At 51.7% G+C, this 18,241-nt stretch overlaps 1 protein-coding gene across 1 annotated transcript; it reads left to right on the plus strand.

Moving 5' to 3' along the window:
- The first annotated feature begins 479 nt into the window (after positions 1 to 479).
- LOC122172129 (zinc finger protein 345-like) lies at positions 480 to 11,284 on the plus strand. The gene is made up of 3 exons (XM_065594457.1): positions 480 to 1,019; positions 3,929 to 5,146; positions 9,432 to 11,284. The coding sequence occupies exons 1-3, from the start codon at positions 986 to 988 to the stop codon at positions 10,121 to 10,123; spliced, it is 1,944 nt and encodes a 647-aa protein (XP_065450529.1). The 5' UTR covers positions 480 to 985; the 3' UTR covers positions 10,124 to 11,284.
- Positions 11,285 to 18,241: the final 6,957 nt, after the last annotated feature.

An 18,241-nucleotide genomic window follows, 5' to 3' on the forward strand; every position in this document is an offset into this window, starting at 1 on the left:
ACCCGAACCCCCAGCCCTGAGCCCCTTCTGGAGCCAGCACCCTGAACCCCCTCCTGCACCCCCAGCCCTGAGCCCCCTCCCAGAGCCAGCACCCACAAACCAGCCCTGAGCCCCCTCCTGCACCCCAAATCCCAGCCTGACCCCCCTCCCAGAGCCAACACCCCATACCTCCTCCTGCAACCCAACCCCCTGCCCCAGCCCTCACCCTCCTCCCAGAGCTTGCACCCTTCACCCCCTCCTGCACCCCAACCCCCTGCCCTAGCCCTCAACCCCCTCCCAGAGCTTGCACCCCTCACCCCCTCCTGCACCCCAACCCCCTGCCCCAGGCTCAGCCCAGAGCCCCCTCCCACACTGTGAACCCCTCAGCTCCAGCCCAGAGCCCGCACCCCTTCCCGCACCCCAACCCCCTGCCCAGCCCTGTGAAGGTGAGTGAGGATCGGGGAGAGCGAGTGTGGGGGGGATGGAGGGAGTGGGCTGGGGCTTTGGGGAAGGGTCAGGAATAGATCATGGGTTGCCCTTAAATTCAAAAAGTGATCTTGGGCATAAAAAGGGTTGGAGATCACTGCCCTACACTAACCAGTCCCCTCCCTGCCTTTCCACTCGCACGAGAAGCTACCTACTGATCATTCCCATTCCCATCCCCTGCCCCAGCCCATGCCAGCCCTCCGGGGCTCCCGAGCCCTACCATGCGCCCACAGCTCCCCGCCCTGATCATGAATATGCAGAAGAAGGTGGCTCTGAACTCTCCAGCATGCCCCGATTAAATGGCCAGCCCTGCCCATCGTGCATTGCAAAGGGAGACTCCATTTCCCAGAGTCCCTTGCAACGGCGATTGCACTAAACGTGGGACAGGCTCCCACCCCCAGCCCGTTCCCACCCCCTTAGTCCCCAGGGCTGCTGGGGCAGGAACTGTGGCTGGAGCAGCAGACACCGGCAGCTCCCTGGTGGTTCCCCCTTGGGGGCTTGGCCGCTCTGCAAAGACGTCATGCAGGAGAATGACAAGACCTTGATCTCGCTGGGTGAGCAGCGGCTGCCCCTCGGGGATCGGGGGGTTCGGAGGTGCCCCGGGGGGGGCTTCAGTTCAGGACTCCTCCCCACCCCCTTGGGTTCCTGAGGGAACCGCCCCTGGAACCCCACCACCCCCATACGATAAAGGCAGTGGGGCCAGCTGCTCCTCCCACGCCCCTAAGTGCTGAGCTCTGCCTCTCCATCCCCACCAGCAACAGCTGGAGACCCCCCGCATCTCCAAGAGACCCTTAAATTCTCCACAATCCCCTGTCCTCCCTGAGCAGCATCTCCCTGAACGCTGCCCCCCTCACTCACTCTCTCTCTCTCTCTCTCACACACACACACTCACTTTCCATCCACACAGGGAGGAGAGGAAGTGTGTGCAGGTGGTGGGCTGAGAGGATGGGTGTGCATGGGGAGACGGGGGGTGCACACACGTGTGCAAGCGGGGAAGAGCTGGGTGTGCATGTGCAGGGAAGGTGCTGCTAGACCCCGTCTCTGGGGCTACGGGGAGTGTCATGGGGGTGCACTTACCACCCAAGCCCCTCTGGGGTCAGGACACGACAGGGATTCGTCTAGCTTCAGCACCCCCTTTTGTCGGCTGATCTGGCTTTGCCATGGTGGTGTTCTGGGTGACTCAGCCCTCAAGCCAGGTCACACTTCAAGTTCAGTGCCCTTCTGGGATATCCAAGTCCAGCTGTAACTGGTCAGGCCCCACGCTGGCCTCTTCACAGTCCCTTCACCCACTTCCCCCTGGTCCCACAGCAAAATCATAAAAATGGAAGTCCATCCACCTGCGCTGAGGTGGGACCAAGTAAACCTAGACCAGGGGTAGGCAACCTATGGCACGTGTGCCGAAGGCGGCACGCAAGCTGATTTTCAGTGGCACTCACACTGCCCGGGTCCTGGCCACCGGTCCGGGGGGCTCTGCATTTTAATTTAATTTTAAATGAAGCTTCTTAAACATTTTAAAAATCTTATTTACTTTACATACAACAATAGTTTGGCTATATATTATAGACTTATAGAAAGAGACCTTCTAAAAACATTAACATATATTACGGGCACGCGAAACCTTAAATTAGAGTGAATAAATGAAGACTCGGCACACCACTTCTGAAAGGTTGCTGACCCCTGACCTAGACCATCCCTGACAGCTGTTTGTCCAGCCTGTTCTTAAAAACCTCCAATGACGGGGACTCCACAAACTCCAGCCCGGGAACATGTTGCCTCTGAACTATCCATAGAGTTAGAAAGTTTTTCCTAATATCTAACCTAAAGCTCCCTTGCTACAGATTAAGCCCATTGCATCTTGTCCTACTTTCAGCTGATCACTGTCCTTTTTATAACAGCACTTGGCATATTTTAAGACTGTTATCAGGTCCCCCCCTCAGTCTTCTTTTCTCAAGACTGAACATGCCCAGTTTTTTTTAAACCTTTCCTCATAGGTCAGGTTTTCTGAACCATTTATTGTTTTTGTTGCTGGTCTCCGGACTCTCTTCAGAGTCCAAAGAACAGCCTCTTTCCTAAAATGTGGTGCCCAGACTGTGCCCCGGTTCTCCAGCTGGGGTGTCCCCCAGTGCCAAGTAGAGCAGGACAATTACCTCCTGTGTCTTACACACAACACTCCTGTCAATACACCCCAAAGTCCTTCCAAATTAAACAGAACCTAGCAAAATCACACTCTTCTTTCACAGAGTAGCAGATCCCAGGGCTTCTCCCTGGGCCCCCTCCATAAAGCTCAAAACTACAAACAAAATTAAACACCCCCAAAGCATTTCTCACCCCTCTCCACTCTTGGGCCAGTCACACTGTGATGGGGAAACAGGCACTCTCGGCCCCGTTTCTATGGGTACAGCGGAATTGGGGAGATGCGCACTCTAGGCTAGGGTGACCAGATAGCAAATGTGACAAATCGGGATGGGGGTGGGGGGTAATAGGTGCCCATATAAGAAAAAGCCCTGAATATCGGAACTGTCCCTATAAAATCAGGATATCTGGTCACCCTACTCTAGGCCCTGTCTCTATGGTTACAGTGGGGCTAAGGAGATGCGCACTCTAGACCCCATCTCTATGGTTATAGCAAAGCTGGGGAGATGTGCATGCTTGGCCCTGCTCTATGGTTACATGCAGGCATGGGGAAATGCACATTCTAGGCCCCATCTCTTTGGATACGGGGGAGCCAGGGAAGTGCATGCTCTAGATAGAGTCTCTATGGTTATGGTTGAGCCTGGAAGATGCACACTCTAAGCTGGGTCTCTACGGTTACTGGCTGGGCAAGGAGATTTGTGCTCTGAGTCCCATCGCTATTTACTGGGGTTAGGGTTGGGAATATGCGCTCTAAGCCCTGGCTCTGTGGTTACAAGTGGGCCGAAGAGACATGCATTCTTCTAAGCCCATCTCTGTGGTTACAGGCGGGCTAGAGAGACGTGTTCTCTAGACCCCATCTCTATGGTTACAGGAGTGCATGGAGACTTACATTCTAGGCCATGTCCCTCTGGCCAGGTATTACATTGTGCAAGGTGGGGAACCAAAGGGAGTGATGTCAGGGAAACCTTGAGAGGGGACTACAGAGAGAGGGGAGAATCCCTTTTAAAAAATATTATTATTTTTGCGGGGATTTTCTATTCATTGTCTTGTTTGCATAATTGTATGGAAATTAGGGGATTGGCTCACTTGCATAAACCCTCCAGATTTCTGAGCCTGCAGCCACGACATCATGGAGGGTGGTATAAATGATGCTTCTGGGCAGGGTAGATGCCTTCCACTGATGCCCAGGCCTATAACAACTCCGACGATTCACTGGGTGTAGCCAGGATCTTCCCTGCCAGGGTGAGGGAAGGGTTTGGGGGTTTTCGCTTCCTGCCCATCAGGTTTTCTGCTCTGTGACAAACCCCTTTGCTGCCCCTTCTCTCCCCAGCAGGGAACGAGCCCCGGCTGGATTCTCTTTCTCTCCCAGCAGGTTCCAGGACCAGGAAGAGGAATCCCCAGCAAGAAGAGCCTGTGGGGGCGGAGCTGCAAGGGATGCCCCACAGCCCTGAGCAGGGAGACGCTGGCCAAAGCCAGGGAAGGAGAGGACAGCAGCAGGGAAAGACAGAGGGAGAACCCACTGATGAAGAATGTTCTAAGAAGCTCCTTGGCTTGCAAAGAATCTGCACAGCAGAGAGACCCTATAAATGCCCCGAATGCGGGAAAAGCTTCACCCAGAGCTCTATGCTCATCCGCCACGAGAGATCCCACACGGGAGAAAAACCCTACACGTGCTCTGTCTGCGGGAAGAGTTTTAGTCAGAGGTCCAATCACATGCAGCATCAGAGGATCCACACGGGGGAGCGACCCTATAAATGCACTGACTGTGGGAAGAGCTTCTCTCTGAGCTCCCGCCTACTCCAGCATCAGATGGTCCATACTGGAGAGCGGCCTTACAAATGCCCTGACTGTGGGAAGAGCTTCAACCAGAAGTCCAACCTGAAGCAGCACCAGAGAATCCACACAGGGGAGCGACCCTACCAACGCCCTGATTATGGAGAAAGCCACTCTCTCAGCCCACCCCAGGGGATCCATAAAGTAGAGAGACCCTATAAGTGTCCCCAATGTGGAAAATGCTTCCGTGTGAGCTCACACCTTATTAGACACCAAGTCACCCACACGGGAGAGCGACCCTATAAATGCTCCGTCTGCGGGAGAAGCTTCTCACTGAGTTCTCACCTCATCCGGCACCGGATAGTCCACACAGAGGATAAACCCTACATCTGCACTGAGTGTGGGAAGAAGTTTAGCCTGAGCTCCAGGCTCGATAGACACCTGAGAACCCACACGGGAGAGAGACCCTATAAATGCCCCAACTGCGGGAGTGGCTTCGTCGACAGCTCTGCTCTTATTAAGCACCAGAGGATTCACACTGGGGAGCGACCCTATACCTGCCCTGAATGTGGGAAGAGCTTTGGTCGGAGCTCGTACCTTATCACCCATCAGAGAACTCATACGGGAGAGAGACCCTATAAATGCCCCGACTGCGGGAAAAGCTTTGTCGGCAGCTCTGATCTGAATAAACACCAGCGCACCCACACGGGAGAGCGCCCCTATAACTGCCCTGAATGTGGGAAGAGCTTCAGCCGGAGCTCAAACCTTATTGCCCATCAGAGAATCCACACGCGTTCCTTCACTCCTGCTCAGGGATGTGGTTAGGGAGATTTTGAATGTTGGCATTAAACATTTTGGGGGGGTTATTTATTTGATCACTTGGCTCCCATGCAGGGTTTGGAAATAAGAGACTACTAGTGCCTTGTTCATCCTGTGTTTTAATACGGCTAAATGTAAATGTATACATCTGGGAACAGAAAGTGTCAGCCAGACTTACAGGATCGGGGACTGCCCTGGGAAGCAGGGACTCTGAAAAAGATTTGGAAGTTATGGTAGATAATCAGCTGAACATGAGCTCTCCCTGCGACGCTGTAGCCAAAAGATCTAATGCAATCCTGGGATGCATAAACAGGGGACTCTCAAGTGGGAGTAGAGACGTTATTTGACCTTTGTATTTGGCACTTTTGCAACCACTGCTGGAATCCTGTGTCCAGTTCTGGTACCTACAATTCCAGAAGGATGTTGATAAATTGGAGAGGGGTCAGAGAAGAGCCACGAGAATGATTAAAGGATTGGAAAGGCTTATGGTGGCAGACTCTAGGAGCTCAATCTATTTAGCTGAACAAAGAGAAGATTTTGGGGTGACTTGATCACAGTCTATAAGTAACTCCATAGGAAAAAATATTTAATAATGGGCTCTTCAGTCTAGCAGAGAAAGATCTAACACTAGCCAGTGGCTGGAATTTGAAGCCAGACAAATTCAGCCTAGAAATAAGGCATAATTTTTTAATGGTGAGAGTAATTAGCCATTGGAGAACTGGCCAGGGGTTGTGGTGGATTCTCCATCACTGACAATTTTTAAATCAAGATGGGATGTTTTTCTGGAAGTTCTGCGCTAGGAATTATTTTGGGGAAGCTCTATGGACTGTGCGAAACAGGAGGTCAGACTAGATGACCACAATGGCTTTAGAATCTGTGGATCTACATAAAGCCTTGGAAGGAATAATTTTTTTAGTCAGTAAATGTCAATTTCAGCATGCACACACAAACCAATGACAAAATATTTCCCGTGATAATCAACATTTACAGATAGGCAGAGTAAGAAAAATGCTGCTTTAGAACTTCTTGGAGTCAAAATCCAGTGACTGAAAATAAGCCTGTTACAAATGGACTAGTGAATGAATCGTAAAAAACAGGTAGGATTTGGGGTGATGTCAGGATATTGACTTTGTATATTTTGACATGTGATGCTGACAATTTGGTTTTAATGGTTTATAAAACTTTATTTTTTTGAATCTCAACATCTGCTATCATTAAATAATTATCTGACACTCCCGACTTAATTTCCGGCAACTGTGAAAATTTAAAGAGATAAAAATAAATGCTTAAAAATAAACATTGATATTATCTGTTGAAATTATTTTTAAAAATTCTGCCAAGCCTAGTTTTATATACACCTCTACCGTGATATAATGCGACCTGATATAACACGAATTCGGATATAATGCGGTAAAGCAGCGCTCCGGGGGGTTGGGGCTGCGCACTCCGGTGGATCAAAGCAAGTTCGATATAACACGGTTTCACCTATAATGCAGTAAGATTTTTTTGGCTCCCAAGGACAGCGTTATATCAGGGTAGAGGGGTGTATAATATATAAAAAGCTTTTTGGAACAGGGCCTGTCTCTTCAATACATACAATGCCTAGCACAATGGGATCCCACACTTGATTGGTCCCTCTGGGTGTAACCAGGCTTGAAACATTAAAATAACAAAAATGTCCATGTTTTGATTTATAAAATGCTCTTGCAGCCTTTCTTTGAGAAGCTCTAACACCTCTCTCGTTTGTAGCAGAGTTCTGAAATACGGCAGAGGGAAAGCCCTTGGGCTAGAGAAGTGCCTTTTCTTTGTCCTGGAAAGTCTGCTCCAGTTTGGCAGGGATATCAGTTGTTAACAGTCACCAATTCTTTTCTCTCACTTGGGTTCCTCCAGAAAGTGGTGAGAGGCTGCTGGAATAACACCTGAACTCAACCATTGTAAAGATCCAGGCCTGTCCTGCTGCAGCACATGCTACTGGAAATAAGTTGGAACTGCTGGCTTGGGGGGGGATGGGGGACACACAGAGCCCCTGGCATGAGGGAGAAGGAGGGAGTCCCCGAAATAGAGGGTTTGGGAGGGTGGCACACAGGGAACTTCAGCCAGGGAATGGCAGGAAAGAGGGAGCCCATGATGTGTGTAATGAGTAGGGCCTGCTGGAGAAACAGACGTGTGCAATCTTGTGGTGGAGAAGGTACTAGCATGGGACTGGGTATTCCTGGACCTTGAGGGAGTCATTCCCTTCTCTGCGCCTCTTTCCCTCTCCCACCTTGTGTCTGCCTTGGGCAGGCCTGTCTCGTGGCTGGGACTGCAGTCGGAAAGTTCTTCCTCTGAAATGTGTTGCCTTTCAAGTCCGTTGACCATTCTCTGATGGTCTTGTGGCACAGGAGATCCCAAGCTACTGTCTCTATCTCGCTCATCTATCGGGTCCCCTCTCACTCCTCCCCTCTCTAGGCTAACCAGCCCCTGGCTTTCCAGTCTCACTCCATATGACAGTCTGTTCTGGCTGCTAATCATTCTCGGTGCCCAACCCTGCCCCTGGGCCTCCCTGCACCTACCAGGCTAGTGGAGAGATTCATAGATCTTAAAGCCACAAAGGATCATTGGGATCATCTAGTCTGGCCTCCCGTATAACAGGTCAGAGACCTGCCTGGAATTAGGGTGACCAGATGTCCCGATTTTATAGGGACAGTCCCAATTTTTGGGTCTTTTTCTTAGATAGGCTCCTATTAGCCCCCACCCCCGTCCCGATTTTTCACACTTGCTGTCTGGTCACCCTACCCGGAATTAATTCGTGCTTGAACCAGAACAGATCTTTCAGCAAAACAGACTGTCTTGAACAAAGGTAACAGCTCTCCGCCCCTTCGTGAATATTCAAGAGGGGGTGAGTCTGCAATCTCCAGCATGCCCCCAAACAAACAGCCAACCCTGGTGCATTGCAAAGGGAGACTCCATTTCCCAGAGACCTTTGCAAAGTGGGCCGCACTAAAAGCACAAGACCCCACCCCCATCCTAGTCCTATCCTAAAGTAGTTCCTGCCCCAGCCCTAGTGCTGGGGACCGTGGCTGGGGTCCCTGCCCCGGTGGTTCCAGGCACCGGTGGGGTTCGAGGAGGTGGCCGTGTATTTCTCCCGGGAGGAGTGGGGGCTCCTGGACGAAGGGCAGAGGCAGCTCTACAGGGACGTCATGCAGGAGAATTACCAGACTCTGATCTCGCTGGGTGAGGCGCCGCTGCCCCTCGGGGATCAGGAGCTCGACGGGCTTTGATGGACCCGGGGCAGCTACGGCTCAGGGCTCTTCCCTGCTTAGATTTCTGGGGGATCAGCCCTGCTGCCCCCAGGCCCAGCAGCACAGGGACCGTCACCCCACAGGGCGGATCCCGTGTGCCCCCAGCAGAGAGCGGGGCCCGGGTTAAAATCAATGAGCAGTTTTCCGTACCGAGCCCTTGGGGGAAATTTCACTGAGCCCCGTCTCGCCTGTTTCCTTCTCCTGAGCAGGATTCCCCGACCCAGCCGGGATCCCCCGATGGAGCGACGGGAAGAGCCGAGGGTCCCGGATCTCCAGGGCTCCTAAGAAAGGGAGATCCTGAGAGGCGCCCACACAGGTGAGGGATGAGCAACACCAGCTTAGAGACCGTCCGGGAGTGAAGGGAACAGCTGGGATCCCAGCAAAGCTGCAGAGAGCCCCCCAGTTCTGTCTCATCTCAGTATCGTCCCCCGCAGGTCCCTGTCCTCACAGCAGCTGTTACTCCCAGATTCCATCCCGGCAGGAGCCCTCCCCTCCCCCAACCTTTCTCAGAGGGCTCAGCTGGCATGTTGGGGCAGCCCTGGCCCCTCCTCTCCCCTCTGGGAAGGGTTTGGGGGATTCGCTTCCTGCCCATCAGGTTTTCTGCTCAGCGACAAACCCCTTTGCTGCCCCCTCTCTCCCTGGCACAGGGAACAAGCCCCGGCTGGATTCTCTCTCTCCCAGCAGGTGCTGTGATGGCGAGTGGGAGCTTTGAGGAGATCCCCCAGCAGAAAGAGCCTGCAGGAGCGGAGCTGCCCAGGACATCCCAGAGCCCCGAGCGGGGAGACACCGATGGGGTGGAACGGCAATGGGGAGCCTCCCCGGCAGGGAAACTGAGTCAATCCAGAGCTGGTGTCGAAGCTGAATATGACTTGGTGTCTTGTGGAACCCAGGCGGGGGAGAGAGCGAATACGTGCCCTGAGTGCGGGAAAAACTTCCCTTGGAGCTCCCGGCTCCTCCGACACCAGAGATCCCACACCGGGGAGCGCCCCTACCGGTGCCCTGACTGTGGGAAGGGCTTCAGCGAGAGCTCGGCCCTGATCCAGCACCAGCGCACCCACACCGGGGAGCGCCCTTACAGCTGCAGCGTGTGCGGGAAGAGTTTCGGCCTGAGCTCCCACCTGATCCGCCACCAGCGCACCCACACGGGGGAGCGCCCCTACCAATGCCCTGACTGCGGGAAGGGCTTCCTGCGGCGCTCCCAGCTCACCCTGCACTGCCGGACCCACACGGGAGAGAGACCCTATCAATGCCCTGACTGCGGGAAGGGCTTCAACGAGATCCCCAACCTGCACCGGCACCAGCGCAGCCACACGGGGGAACGGCCCTATAAATGCTCCGACTGCGGGAAGGGCTTTGCTCAGAGCTGCCACCTCCTGCAGCACCAGCGCACCCACACCGGGGAGCGGCCCTACAGGTGCCCCTGCGGGAGGGGGTTTGTCCGGAGCTCCCAGCTGATCCGGCACCGGACGGTTCATACAGGGGAGAAACCATACAAATGTCCCATCTGCGGGAAATGCTTCACTCAAGGATCCACCCTGACCAGCCACCTGCGGATCCACAGTGGGGAGAGACCCTTCAAATGCCCCCAGTGCGGGAAGAGCTTTGTTCGGCGCTCCCACCTTATTACACACCGGAGAACCCATACAGCATAGAATGCCATGCACCCCTCCCCACCTCCATACATGTCCCAGCCCTGGGGTGTGTATTAGCCACGGTTCATCCCTTATAACGCCCCTTAAAACCCACACATGTGGCTCCTTTCATACATGTTCCCTCCTGCGCAGAGGTACAACTAAGGAGAGTTAAACATATTTAGGGGCCTCATTTATTTCAACAACCGCTTGGATATAATCCCTTGATTTCCAGCCAGACTGCTCGTGCCTTTTTGATCCATGTGAGTGTGGAGGGGAGGGGAGGGTTCAGAGCTAACCACGGGGTTCAGATGCCCTCTCTATTAATTTTAATGGGGATTGGATCGCCCAGTCCCTTAGGCATAAAAGGTGGCAATAAGGCATACATTTTTAACAGAGTAATTAACCAATGGAACAATTTACCATGGGGCATGGTGGATTCTCCATCCCTGGCAATTTTTAAATCAGGAGTGGAGGCTTCCTACAAGCTCTGCTCTAGGAATAATTTGGAGGGAGTTCTCTGGTCTGTGCCATACAGAAGGTCAGACTAGATCAGTAGTTTCCAAACTGTGGGTCGCAACCCGGTACTGGGTCGTGGAATGTCAGGCGCTGGGTCACGGCAGCTCTGGTCAGCATCGGCGACCCGGGCCGTTAAAAGTCCCGCCGGCGGTGCTGCCTGGCTAAGGCAGGCTAGTCCCTACCTGTTCCGACACCGCACTGCGCCCCAGAAGCAGCCAGCAGCAGGTCCGGCTCCTAGGCAGGGGGCCACAGGGCTCCGTGCGCTGCCCCCACCCCAAGCACCGGCTCCGCACCGGCCAATGGGAGCTGTCGGGGGCGGTGCCTGCGTGCGAGAGCTGCATGGAGCCCCTTGCGCCCCACCGCGTAGGAGCCAGACTTGCTGCTGGCTGCTTCCAGGGTGCAGCACGGTTCGTGGTGCCAGGACAGGCAGGAAGCCTGCCTCAGCACCCCTGCTGTGCCGCTGATCGGGAGCCGTCTGAGGTAGGCCCACGCCCCAATCCCTTGCCCCAGCCCTAGATGCTATGTATCTATTGAACAGACTGTAAGCTCTTTGAGGTAGGGACTGCCTCCATGGTCAGTACTCCTGGACCAACAGGGGACACCAATCACAACCTCTGCCTTCTACCAGGCTGCATGTAATAAAGACAACCTCCACAGGCAACAGTTTGGAAGTCAGTGTTGTCGTTATGGAGGTATTGAAAGGAAGGGTTGTGTTGGGGGTGAGTGTGGTTATTGGGGAGGCCTTAGAGGTTTGGATAATGAATTGAGGCTCGATTTAATTCCATTCTCAGGGCCTTGGCTTCTGGAGTTGCGTGTTTTTATCAGAATCCCTGTTTTCATTAAAACCAAAAATCTCTAGCCCTCAAGGTTGCAAAGAAAAGTTTCAAAATGTCACTTGGCTGTGAGCTGAACTCATCACTCTGAGAGGTGTGAACGTTCCCGAATGTAACCAATGCTGCCTGAGTCTGCAGAGAGCCTGAGCCTATCACTCAGAGAGGTGTGAACTGCCCTGATTGTAAGAAAATCAGCAATACTGCCTGAATCTGCAGAGAGCCTGAGCCGAACGCTCTCAAGGGGTGGGGGAAGTGCCTTATGCATCTTAGCTCTGAAACCTGTTACTCTGGTAAGAGGACAGGTCACGGCGGCAGAGAGGAAAGCCCCAAGGGCCCCAGACACAGATTTCTCTGCTGGCTTGGCTTGGAGCTGAGTACCAGCTAGCCTGTGATGGGGTATACACATAGGCGCCAACTTCTGCTGGCGCTGGTGGGTGCTTGACCCCCCCCCCCCCTCTGCTCCTGGCCCTGCCCCGACTCCACCCCTGCCCCACCCCATTCCAACCTCTTCCCCAAAGTCCCACCCCAACTCTGCCCCCTCCCTGCCCCTATTGGACCCCTTCCCCAAAGTCCCACCCTGGCTCCGTCTCCTCCCTGGGCGTACCACGTTCCCGCTCCTCCCCCATCCCTCCCAGAGCTTGTTACGCCACAAAACAGCTGTTTTGCAGCAGCAAGCGCTGGGAGCTAGGGGGAGAAGCGGGGATGTGGCGTGCTCAGGGGAGGAGGAGGCATGGGGGGAGGAGCTTGGCTGCTGGTGAGTACAGAGCACCCACTAATTTTTCCCCATGGGAGCTCCAGCCCTGGAGCACCCACGGGGTCGGTGCCTGTGACCCCATACTGGGCAATAAGGGGTTAAGGGATTATTTTGGGCTCACCCAGCCCCACCTCGCCACACCTGCAGCAAATGCTCCATCTGCTGGAGGAATTAAAAGCCAGGGAATTAGTTCATTTGGGTGGCAGAGCTAGAAAGACGTGCAGCCTACAGCAGTGGGAAGCCTAGAGGCTCTGACAGCTGCCTGGAAAAGAGGACCCACCCAGAGACAGCCAGAGAGGGAAGTATCCTGTGGATGTTGGACGTTGGCAACCCCCTTTTACTTATTATGGTTTGGCTTTCTGGACGGGGTTGGGAAGAGGAAGAGACCATGGAGGACAGCCTTGGTTGCCAGGTTACTGGTAGCCCAAAGGGCCCTGGGTCAGAGCCTTGTGGAGTGGGAGGGCCTGTAATCCCCTCCCCACAACCCCCTTGGCAGTCAGGTGTTGTGGCTCTGACCACTAGGCCCTGCTCCCCAACCAGACCCTGAGTGAGGACCTTTACATAGCCCCATGGAAGGCAGGAACAGTGGTGTGGGGAGACCATGGAAGGGAGGGGGCCATAGCAGGGGGAGGGGAATGGGACGTGTGCCCCCAGTGGGGTGTCCCTATGGCCATGGATTGCTTTAATTCAGCCCAAAGATGGATGCAGACAAGAGGAACCATGGACTGACCCAAGGGAGGATCACAGTCGGAGCCACCCCTCTTCCAGGCTAGAGCGGGGTGGCTCACAACTCCCCCGTATGAATATGAATGGAGTGGGGGAGGCAGAAGGATCAGTTAAGAGAGAGCCAACCCTGCTCATGTGCAAAGGCAGACTCCATTTCCCAGAGGCTCTTGCAAAGGGGAGTGCACAAAAAGCAGGACAGGACTCCAGCCCCCTCCATTCCCACTCTTCTTAGTTCCTGCTGGGAACTGGGGCAACGTTGCAGGGTCCCTTGGGGTTCCAGGTGCTTGGGCGGAGGGAGAGGTGAGGATTAGCCGTGTGTTTCTCCCGAGAGGAGTGGGGGCTCCTAGAGAAAGGGCAGAGGCAGCTCTACAGGGACGTCATGCAGGAGAACTACCAGACTCTCACTTCATTGGGGATCAGGAGCTGGTGGGGCTCTGACACATGCACAGCTGACTGCCAGCCCCCCTGCTCTAACCCAGAATCCTAGCTCCCAGTTGCTCCTCCATGTGTGTGTGATGAGAAGTAAGCTTAAGGATCAATTTCCTATTCATGCATGAATGCATCGTCATGGCAACAGAGATCACATCCCTATGACTTGTTACTAGGTGTTCTATGGTAGCATCTGGAGGGTCGTCATCTCCCCCCTATTCCCCCCCCCCACACACACACACACACACACGACTGAGATTGTGCAGGCCATGGAGGTAGACTTGGGATTCCTGGATTGTATTCCTGGCTCTGCCATTGACACACTGCATGACCTTGCCAGTCAGTTTCCCCTCCCTCTGTTTAGATCATAAGCTCTTCCGGTTAGGGATGGTCTCTCACTGTTTCTGCACAAGGCTTCGCACAGTGGGGTTGGAGCCTTTAGGTGCTACATAAGACAAGTTTGCTGCTCTTCTCATTGCCTGGACTGGCCTTTCCTTGGAATCCACTGGAAACGGAGTTTCGCTCCTGGAAACTATTTACTTTTTAAAATGTTATTTGGATTGCTCTTAGCACTTCGTTTACCTGCATAGAATCATAGAATATCAGGGTTGGAAGGGACCTCAGGAGGTCATCTAGTCCAACCCCCTGCTCAAAGCAGGACCAATTCCCAACTAAATCATCCCAGCCAGGGCTTTGTCAAGCCTGACCTTAAAAACCTCTAAGGAAGGAGATTCCACCACCTCCAGTGCTTCACCACTCTCCTAGTGAAATAGTGTTTCCTAATATCCAACCTTAACCTTCTCCACTGCAACTTGAGACCATTACTCCTTGTTCTGTCATCTGCCACCACTGAGAATGGTCTAGATCCATGCTCTTTGGAACCCCCTTTCAGATAGTTGAAAGCAGCTATCGAATCTCCCCTCACTCTTCTCTTCTGCAAACTAAACAATCCCAGTTCCCTCAGCCTCTCTTCATAAGTCATGTGTTCCAGCCCCCTAATCATTTTTGTTGCCCTCCGCTGGACTCTCTCCAATTTTTCCACATCCTTCTTATAGTGTGGGGCCCAAAACTAGACACCGTACTCCAGATGAGGCCTCACCAATGCCAAATAGAGGGAAATGATCACGTTCCTGCATTAACATTGTGCAGCTGGATTGTGCTATGTGATTGATATTTTAACAGCAATAATCATTCAAAATATTAATAGTTGTTAGTAGTTTCAGCAGTTACACTTCTGTGTTTCTAGTATAGCACTTCCTGTTTCTCCTGCAACGTTAGATTTTATTTTTAAATTTGGGGGGGGGGGGGAGGTTGAGTTTTTATTTTTTTATATATATATATATATATATATATATATATATATACACACACACACACACACGTTTATTCTTTGGGATCATGTGACTTTTAGGTTGACCGATTTCCTGGTTTGAGGTCAAAACCTCTTCAGTTTCCTTTGATCCACCAACGGGGATTGCCCATTGCAACTGTTACTTTGCCTCTCTAACCAGCACCAGCCTCCTTTTTCACATCACTTGTGTGTCAAACTTCGATCCCAAATAGTCCTCACAGGCCAGATTTTTAAGGGTTGAAAATACCTAGATGCTTTTGAAAATCCCACTAGTCACCTAAATACCTTTAAAAATCTGGTTCTAAGGGCAGTGTTCTATCTTGTATGAAATCCTTCTCAGAGGCAAATTTCTACTGTAATTTTTACTGACTATAGGTATACATTCCTGAGATAGATTGCAGGTGTCAATCTTTCAAAAATCATGAGTTTTACACCTGAAAATCATGACATTTAAATAAATACATACATTTGGGGGTCTTTCATTTTGTCTTTTTGTTTCTGAGCTTTTAGGGTGCACTAGCTTCATACTTTTTCTGTTTCCTCTCTCAAAGACTGCATCTACCTAAAACAAGTATCAGGGGGTAGCTGTGTTAGTCTGTATCTACAAAAACAACCAAGAGTCTGGTGGCACCTTAAAGACTAACAGATTTATTTGGGCATAAGCTTTCGTGGGTAAAAACCTCACTTCTTCAGATGCATAGAGTGAAAGTTACCGATGCAGGCATTATATACTGACACATGGAGAGCAGGGAGTTACTTCACAAGTGGAGAACCAGTGTTGACAGGGCCAATTCAATCAGGGTGGATGTAGTCCACTCCCAATAATAGATGAGGAGGCGTCAATTCCAGGAGAGGAAAAGCTGCTTCTGTAATGAGCCAGCCACTCCCAGTCCCTATTCAAACCCAGATTAATGTTGTTAAATTTGCAAATGAATTTTAGTTCTGCTGTTTCTCTTTGAAGTCTGTTTCTGAAGTTTTTTTGTTCAATGATAGTGACTTTTAAATCTTCTTCAGATGCAAGTAATGGAAATCTCCAGAGGCAGGTATAAGTCAGTATGGAGATAACGAGGTTAGTTCAATCAGGACCAGACTCCAAAGAGAAACTGCTGAGCTCCAGTTCATTTGCAAATTTGACACCATCAGATCAGGATTAAACAAAGACTGTGAATGGCTATCCAACTACAGAAGCAGTTTCTCCTCCCGTGGTGTTCACACCTCAACTGCTAGAAGAGGGCTTCATCCTCCCTGATCGAACTAACCTCGTTATCTCCATACTGATATATACCTGCCTCTGGAGATTTCCATTACTTGCATCTGAAGAAGTGAGGTTCTGACCCATGAAAGCTTATGCTCCCAATACTTCTGTTAGTCTTAAAGGTGCCACAGGACCCTCTGTTGCTTTTCACGTGAGTACTGTGAGGGATGGCTTGGCTGACAAGGCTGAAAAAGGAGGAAGATGCTGACATTCTTACGAAGATCTGAAGAAGCCAGGCATGTACGCTACATATTATGGCCACAATTTAGAATCATAGACATGTAGGACTAGAAGAGACTGGGAGAGGTCATCACGTCCCTCTCCATGCACTGAGGCGGACCAAGTAAACCTAAACCATCCTTGACCAGTATCTGTGTAACCTGTTCTTGAAAACCTCCAATGACGGGGTTTCCACAACCTCCCTAGGTAACCTGTTCCAGTGCTTAACTCCCTTCGAGTTTGAAAGTTTTTCCTTATATCTAACCTAAAGTCCCTTGCTGCACATTAAGCCCATTACTTTGTGTCCTACCTTCAGTGGACATGAAAACAATTGATCACTGTCCTCTTTATAACAGCCCTTAACATATTTTAAGACTATTATCAGGTCCCCCCCTATGTCGTCTTTTCTCAAGACTAAACATGCCCGGGTTTTTTAACATTTCCTCCTAGGTCAGGTTTTCTAGCCCCTTTATCATTGTTGTTCCTCTCCTCTGGACTCTCTCCACTTTGTCCACATCTTTCCTAAAGTGTAGTGCCCAGAATTGGACACAGTGCTCCAGCTGAGATCTCACCAGTGCGGAGTAGAGCAGGACAATTACCTCCTGTGCCCTACGTATGACACTCCTGTTAATACACCCCAGAATGATACTAGCCCTTTTTGCAGAGGCATCACATTGTTGACTCATAGTCAATTTGTGATGCGCTGTAACCTTCACATCATTTCAGCAGCACTGCCATCAAGCCCGTTGTTCCCCATTTTCTAGTTGGTCGTTTGATTATTTTTTCCCCTTCCTAAATGAAGTACTTTGCACTTGTCTTTATTGAATTTCACCTTGTTGATTTCAGACCAATTCTCCAACTTGTCAAGGTCATTTTGAATTCTAATCCTATCCTCCAAAGTGCTTGCAACCCCTCTCTGCTTGGTGCCAGCTACACATTTTATAAGCCTACTCTCCACTCCATTATCCAAGAAGTCATTAATGAAAATATTGACTAGTACCAGACCCAGGACTGACCTCTGAGGAGACCCTTCTAGATCCACCCTCCCAGTTTGACAGTGAACCATTGGTAACTCTTCTTTAAGTACGGTCCTTCAACCACTTGTGCACCCACATTTCATCTAGATTGCATTTCTTTAGTTTGTTTATGAGAATGTCATGTAGAACCACAGGCGCCAACTTTCTCCGGCGCCAGTGGGTGCTCGTGCCCCGTGGCCCTGCCTCGACTCCACCCTTTCCCCGCCCCTGGCCCCACCCCCATCCCAACCCCTTCCCCAAAGTCCCCACCCCAACTGCGCCCCCTCCCTACCCCTATTGGATCCCTTCCCCAAATCCCCAGCCCCGCCTCTTCCCCCAGCATGCCACGTTCACCCTCCTCCCCCATCCCTCCGTGCCCCGCGAAACAGCTGTTCCGCAGCGCAAGCGCTGGGAGGGGGAAGAAGCAGGATGCAGCGGCACACTCGCGGAGGAGGCGGAGGTGAGCTGGAGTGGGGGGGGTGAGGCGCGGCCACAGGGAGCTGCTGGTGGGTGCTCAGCACCCACTAATTTTTCTCCGTGGGTGCTCCAGCCCCAAAACACCCATGGAGCCGGCGCCTATGTGTGGGACTGTGTAAAAAGCCTTGCTAAAATCAAGGTATATCATATCTACTCCTTCCCTGCCAACCACTAGGCCAGTAATCCTGTCAAAGAAAGAAAATAGGTTGGTTTACATGGTTTGTTCTTGACAAACCCATGCTGGCTATTCCTTATAACCCGATTATCCTCCAGGTGCTTACAAACTCATTGTTTAATCATTTGTTCCCGTCTCTTTCCAGCTACTGAAGTTAGGCTGACTGGTCTATAATTCCTGGGTCTTCTTTGTTCCTCTTTATAAAGACTTAGGGTGAGATTTTCAAAGGTTTAGGTGCCTACATCCCAATTTTAGGCTCCATTTGCAATTCCCCAAACTTCCGCCAAACCCTTTAGGCACCTCAACAAACTCAGCAGCTACATTTTCAGGGTAAAAGTTCCTTAGATGCCTAAGTTTCTGCCTTTGAGCATGCGCGCACGGCTGC

Source organism: Chrysemys picta, chromosome 4 (assembly GCF_011386835.1).
Source record: "Chrysemys picta bellii isolate R12L10 chromosome 4, ASM1138683v2, whole genome shotgun sequence".
Taxonomy (NCBI): domain Eukaryota; kingdom Metazoa; phylum Chordata; order Testudines; family Emydidae; genus Chrysemys; species Chrysemys picta.

Excerpts from the sequence above, each read along its gene's own strand:
- LOC122172129 (XM_065594457.1), top strand. The coding sequence starts at position 986 with ATGCAGGAGAATGACAAGACCTTGATCTCGCTGG. Across the intron at positions 1,020-3,928 it reads CAAGACCTTGATCTCGCTGG|CAGGGAACGAGCCCCGGCTG; the intron begins GTGAGCAGCGGC and ends TTCTCTCCCCAG. Across the intron at positions 5,147-9,431 it reads GAGCTCAAACCTTATTGCCC|ACCAGAGATCCCACACCGGG; the intron begins ATCAGAGAATCC and ends GGCTCCTCCGAC.